The sequence below is a fragment of the Gossypium hirsutum genome, chromosome D09 (assembly GCF_007990345.1).
Source record: "Gossypium hirsutum isolate 1008001.06 chromosome D09, Gossypium_hirsutum_v2.1, whole genome shotgun sequence".
Lineage (NCBI taxonomy): Eukaryota > Viridiplantae > Streptophyta > Magnoliopsida > Malvales > Malvaceae > Gossypium > Gossypium hirsutum.
The window spans coordinates 23,121,202-23,128,176 of NC_053445.1; the positions used below are offsets into that span (position 1 = coordinate 23,121,202).

The 6,975-nt window shown below is 31.2% G+C and overlaps 1 protein-coding gene across 1 annotated transcript; it reads right to left on the reverse strand.

The window, feature by feature from the left end:
- Positions 1–1,440: 1,440 nt before the first annotated feature.
- LOC107892041 (peptidyl-prolyl cis-trans isomerase FKBP53) lies at positions 1,441–6,015 on the reverse strand. Its single transcript, XM_016817008.2, has 11 exons — positions 5,863–6,015; positions 5,483–5,556; positions 4,859–5,097; positions 4,551–4,696; positions 3,566–3,899; positions 3,277–3,429; positions 2,559–2,823; positions 2,161–2,248; positions 2,011–2,052; positions 1,862–1,910; positions 1,441–1,767 (listed from the first exon to the last, which is right to left on the reverse strand). Exons 1-11 carry the CDS (start codon positions 5,873–5,875, stop codon positions 1,686–1,688), a joined length of 1,485 nt encoding a protein of 494 aa, XP_016672497.1. The 5' UTR covers positions 5,876–6,015; the 3' UTR covers positions 1,441–1,685.
- Positions 6,016–6,975: the final 960 nt, after the last annotated feature.

The window sequence follows — 6,975 nt, forward strand, 5'->3', positions numbered from 1 at the left end:
TAGTTAAAGCCAATTTTTCACTTAAACCTATGTATAATCACGTTAAGGGAATACATTGATGAAAATTAGAATACATTGGAGAAAGGTGCATGGAAGTAGGGTAAGAAAAAAAAACCCGACTAAATTGAGAAATCGATCCGAATCGGTAATTTTGTTCACTTTAACATTTTTATAGTTCGGTTTGAATTAGATGATGTCATTGAATAGCATCAAGTTGGTTCAATTTTGGTTTATTCCATTAGATACCAAAAAGTTCAAAAAAACCGTTTAAAATTTTCAAAAAAAATCTAATATTTTTTGTATATATAAGTCCAATATATAAACCCATTTAAAACCCAAAACAAAAACTATTACTTCTAAATTCTAAATATAAGTTTTTATTATGCTTTTACATATTTTATAATTAAATAAAAAATAAAACTTAAATTTAATTTGAGTGTCAATCTATCATGAATTCATTGTTTATTCATTAAAACTTCTAAGAATTCAAGTGTTTTTTTTACTTATTATGTACGGTTCTTTTTTCTATTATTATTGTTGTTTTAGTTATCATTATTAACGAGTGTTTTTTTTTTTGTTATTACACATTAAGAGTTATAAAATATAAATAATTAAATATTTAATTATGTGAGTGAAAATTGAAAGTAATTAAGTTAAAATTTAATTAGATTTTTAATAAACATTTATAATTATAGATTTTACAAATTATTTTTTAAAATAAATATATTAATTGAAATTTTATGTATAACTGAAAAAAATTTGATTTACCAAACAGTGTAAAAACCATAAAACAATTTTTTTTAATCTAATTAAAGTCTAAAAATTCAAATCCAAAAATAATTTTATCTAAATATAATTCAAAATCATAAAAGCCCAAAGATAATATGAAAACTCAAAATCTAATCTAATTTAGTACAGTTCAATAATAACCTAATTCGATTTCAGTTAAAAGAAAATAAAAAAAAATCAAATACCAAGTACAGTGAAACACCAACCACATTTAATTATTGACACTATTTTGCCTGGTTAACATATGTGCACTTTTCCTTTTGACAAAATCCATGTCTCCATTTTCGAGCAAGGTAATTACCATGCATAATATTTGCTTTTGATATATACTAATATCCTTGTGTTTCGATTTACATCACCTATGTCCCACAATTACATACACAAAACTATATTTATCTACAAATTTAAAATTTAAAATTATTAATTAGATTCAATTACTTAATTAAATTATTATATTTTATTAAATATAATATGAACTCTAAAAATAGTCAAAATAAAAAAAAATTAAAATCTTTTTATAAAAACCAACCTGTGCCGTTACCAATCATTATTGACCGAAACAGATCAAAACACATCAAAATTTTGAACGAAACAAAACTAAAACTAAAATACTGGTTTAAGACTATAAAAACAAAATCTCAAACCAATTACTAAAAGAAACCCTCCATTTTCTTAGTTCTTACTAAACATAAACACAAATAATGGCACAAACGAACAAAATTTGATCTATGCAGTAGACACAAATCACTACTTTCTGCAGAAAAATTCAATTAGGACAATATTGGATGAAATTTAAAATTGCAACACAACTAGATACTGTTTTCTTTTCTTGCTCATTGATGATCACTCAAGCAGTACAAAAATAATAATTCATAGCTCAGTAGAGGCTAGACTAATCACCGAACTCCAACCAACTCAACATCAAACTCGAGCCATGCATTCGGAGGTATCCTACCGCCAGCACCCTTAGAACCATAACTGCATGACAAAATTTTCATTTAAACAATCTTGATTGCTGGTTACAAGTCTTACCAACATTCACAACTAATTTACAAAAGCATAATGTACATACCCCATTGCTGGTGGAATTACGAGTTTTCTTTTATCCCCAACACGCATGCCTGTGGCCAATGTACATTCCAGATATGCATAAATGCTTTGACAAATGAGTTAAAATAACAAGAACAAACATAATAAATTGTTAACGGTTCAATTACATACCTTCGACACCAACATCCCATCCTTTGATGACTTCTCCTACGCCTATAAAACCAACCCAAAATATTTAAAAATCAATTAACTAAACAAAAGTTCTCCGACAAAAAGAAAAGCCAAGTTTAGTATTTTATAAGCTGTAAAATGTCATAGTACCTAGGCGAAATTTAAAGGGGGCCCTTCCCACATTGGAATCAAAAATTTTTCCATTCTTCTGAAGCTTCCCAATGTAATGGACACTAACCTGAACCGAAAGAACAAACTAGGGTAAGAATCTCCAACTCAATCCAAGTAAAATGTATGCAAAATAATACACATAATCTTGTCATCAAATATGACCCAAAATCACATCACATGACTAATTGAAATATCTATTAAATTTATTATACAAGCTCCATTCTCTTTTCAGGCAATCTTCTATCCATTCCCTTCAGAAAATATCCAAAATATGATTACAGAATTCATGATTGCAAAAAAATAGAAGAAAGAACTAAAGTTATTTTTCTTAAGAGGGGAAAATTCATTAATTGAAAACTTAGTGGAGAAAGAATAACCTGCTTCCCACGGGATGCTCTTTTACCATCTGGTTTGCCCATTGCTAACTCTTGGACAACCAATCCATTCGGAAAGGTTCTCACTTGAGAAGATTTGCCAGCAGTTTGTTTCTCTTCAGACTTCAAAGTGGAAGTATCCTTATCTCCACTTTGTGAAACTGATGCATTTGCACTTACTTGATTCCCTTGGGAGGTCTTCTTCTTCTTCTTTTTCTTCTCAGAGAGGTTCTCACCAGGCACAATGTCTGGTTCAGAACCAAGGGCCCTGCCAGGAATACAGTAATTGTTTGGGTAACTAAATATAAATTTAGCTAATGGCAACTCATAGCCTCAGCATACAGTGCAAACTGCAATCGGTGCATTTCTAGATAGAAAAAGAGGGAGAAGAGAATATCCTGACATCCTAGACCATTTCCAGGTTTCTACCACTAGAAAGACTTCAAACATGTCTATCAAGAAGTACAATTGAGCATTATGCAAAGTCAGATCAACAGACTAAGGAGACGAAAGTCTCTTCTCTCTACATTTTATCTGAAGGTTTTAACTTAAGACTTCAACTAATAAATATACTTGTTTATCAAGCATATATATTTATGACTTATTTTTATTAGAGAAAGGAAAATATCAAGAAGTAAATGCACGTGCAGATAAAAAGACTGGCACTGTCTATCTGCAGTCACCTCTCTATGAATACACAAAAGTGGAAAAGAGTACTCACCGATCACTATGGAGATGATCTTGTTCTTTTCCAACAGGCATTACCTTCTCTGAATCCTGGCTCTCTTCCTTGACAAGCTGAACTTCATCACCCGGTAAACCATTGATGTCATCTGTATCCTTTCCTTTTTGCTTCTTTTTCTTCTTCTTTTTCCTAACAAAGTTTGCATAAAAATCACATAGACCAACAGACTGAACATAACATTAACAAGTTAGCCTGCCTGCATGATATAAATAATACAACCGTGACATCAAGTTTAGAAAAAACTGTTAAGTTGAGGGCATCTTACCCCCCTTCTTCATCAGTGTTTTTAACTTTTCTTTTCTTTTCACTAATATCTTTTCTTGTCTTCTTGTCTTCTTTAGTTAAATTTTCTCTCAGTTCCTCGGTTTCTGGTTGAGGCTGCTCAATAGCATCTTTGCTTTTTTGTGAAGCAGAAACTGGAAAGCCATCTTCATCTTCAGTTTCCAAATCTGTCACACCAGCACCTCTCTTGACAATAAGTTGACCCTGTGAGTTCTTTCGTTCCTCAGTGCCAGTCAATTTATTCTTTCTCTTGGATCGTTTAGATTCCTCATTTCCTTTTGTAGGTTTTTCATCATCCATGATCTCCTCGATTACAACTAAAGTTAATTCAAAAAAGAATAGAAAGCAAAAAGCCCATCAACTACCGGTTAAAATGCAACAAAAACCCTGTAAATGGAATAAGGAACATCTAGAAACTATTATGTACAATTTTCAAAAAACGAATAATGGATCAACAAAGTGAAATAATAAATTACATAATTGGTCAATGCTTCAATAATGTGCTTAAACATAAAATTTCACCAAAAATTTCAACTCTGACCACTGAATGATCTTTAAAGAAAAACAGCTAAACCAATTATAATTACTAAATCCTCATCACATCTATGAAACAGTTCTTGAATCTTCCTTCACATTGATGTTTATATACAGGTTTTAAACAAGAGAAAGTTTCTCCATCTGCCAACCTTCTGCACATCAGTTTTAACCAAAATTTTCAAATTGTTCAGGACAAACAGAAATTCCAGAAGCAGTAGGTCATAATTTAGGGAACAAGACTATACTTTTTCATACCAAGTTAGCCATGCATTACTTACAAGTTCTAGCTGTACAAAATTATTAAGAAAATCAAATTAGAATAGTTTTCAACGGCTGCAGATTGGTACACATGACATGATAGAAAAAAGCAACATATATGATCCAGTTTCTACTTAATGAAATCTGGTAAAGCTATCCAAAATGTCAAATACCTCCACTATTTGGGACAGGTGGATGGAAGAACTCAAGATCATCATCATCTATGAAATCATCTCCATACTCCTCATCAGAATCATAATCAGAGGACTCATCTTCGGACTCAGTCTCAGTCTCAGCAATATCCTCCCCATAAGAATCACTTCATAATGTAGTAAAGGAATGAATAAATCACGTTATATGCGTCACGTTCTGAGTTATAAACACCTCAACCATGTTCTCAGTTCTTTCATGAAGCAATTTAATAATAAATGAAATGCAAATATGCTTTTCTTCAAATAAGAGAAATTAAATAAAAGGATACGACTCATATTCATCTCGTAGGTGATCTCCATCATCAGCAACAAAGTAACCAGACAGGTGGATGCTTTGAGGGCCAATTACTGAGAAAGCAACTAAATCATCATCTTCATCAAATTTAAGATCTAAGGCGCAAGTCTCATTCTGATTTGGTAACAAGGAACACAGGATGATCGGACTCTTGTGTCCGACAGAACACTGAAGTACAGACCTCTCTTTAAATGATCCAAGGCCTAAAGTTGCCTGTGTTACGACATAATATAAATTAACAATGCAACATACATGGTATCAAGAAAAACAAAACCAAAAGTAGGAACCCAAAAATCATTTGGACTAGCAATTTAGAGAACTAACAAGAAGCCTAAATTCTGACTAAGAATCACCATTATACGTTATGTGTATGTTTCAACTATTCAACTCCATATAAACAATGCGCTCCATTGATAAAGGGTCAGAAAACCTCAAAACATAACTCATAGAAGCATGTAACTACAATCTTACTGCTACAGTTTTTACTAATTAATAATTGTATAAGAAAAATGAAAACTCCAACATGAACCAGAATTCAGAAAACGAAATGCTCTGGCTTTTCCTTTTAACTTTGAATTTCTGAACCAGGATAATATACCTGAGTAATGTGAAGCTTTCCCCGAACATTGTCAGAATGATAAGGGTGTGGTTTTCCAGGTTTAACTTCAATTCCTGGTTTACGAAAAATAAAAAGAGAGCCTATAAGAACAAATAGAGGGTTTCAAGAAAAAACAAATACAACAAGCAATGCATCGTTTGGTTACTGGTAAATGGCCGGAAGACGATAATGAATCTTGGGTTTAATTTCAAAAGAATCCTCGATCCAAACCCATTATCATAATTCAATTTTCTCAAATATTTCCTCTACTGTTTACCATAACCAAACAATGGAACAATGAAATCTGAAAATAAAAAAAATTTAAGAGTTTAAAGCGAGAAAAGTAAAAGGGTTTTGGTCAAGATGATAAAAGAACTGACCCCAGAAACCCATTTCTTCTTGATGGGAGAAAGTACTGAAAACCAAAAGCAACTGCTTCTAAAACCCTAGAGGGTTTTCGTTATGCGATTTTATTAAACCCTAATGCCCGTTTAATGATTTGGTCGTCCTTCGCTCAGATGAATTTTGAGCGGTCGGATCAAATTTCCCTCAATTAATGCATATTTAAATTTTCCTCGCTCAATATCAAAAATTTATAAATTGCTGATTAAATTATTTGAAAAAATATCCTGTCCAAGTTACTCAACTTTTAAGGGTGTTTATTTCTAGTGTAATGGGTTTAATTTTCTTTTTGTTTTAAGTTATCGGATTTAATCTCATCGTCACCATTGTTTTTACATTAATGGCAGGTAAATGCGCCGCTTATCTAAAAAGGTCCTAAACTACTAAAAGATATTTGATGTGGTCATTAACTCATTATAGGATAAATTATATCCAAAATCACTCAACTATTAATAAGTTTACAATTTGATCAGTCAATTTTAAAAGTATTATAAATTCATTACTAAACTATTTGAAAGTTATATTCTAGAAATCTCGCCGTCATCTAGCCTCCTCTAACAAGAAAGCACATTGAACAAAGCTTTTTTTTCATCCTTTTTCAACTTTATGGTTTAATTTTCTTTGAAATGACCTGACACTCCATTGATTTAAATTCAAAACCCTAACAAGAAGCTCTTTGATCTCTATCCACCATCATTAGATGGTCGCCTAGCTTCAATATGTTTCTCTTCTTAATGAGACTTTCTCCTTACCTTTTGAATTGAACTTTCATTGCTTAGAACTCTCTAACTAAATCTTGTCTGAATCTAATATCTTTAAGTCTCTCTCTTTTTTTTAGCTTAATGACAAATTTGGCCACTAATGTTTACATGTTTTGTCAAAATGGCTCTAGTTGTATTTTTGAACATTTTTTTGGCCATCAACCTTTATTTTTTTTTCAAATTGCTTTTTTTAACAAATTTGATGAAAGCACCGTTAAAAAAATTAATGAGATGATGTGGAATAGTTTTAATGAGATATAATTTATTACTTAGATAACCCAATAAAATAATTACATGTGGAAAATAGTAAAATAAATAATTCATGAAGTT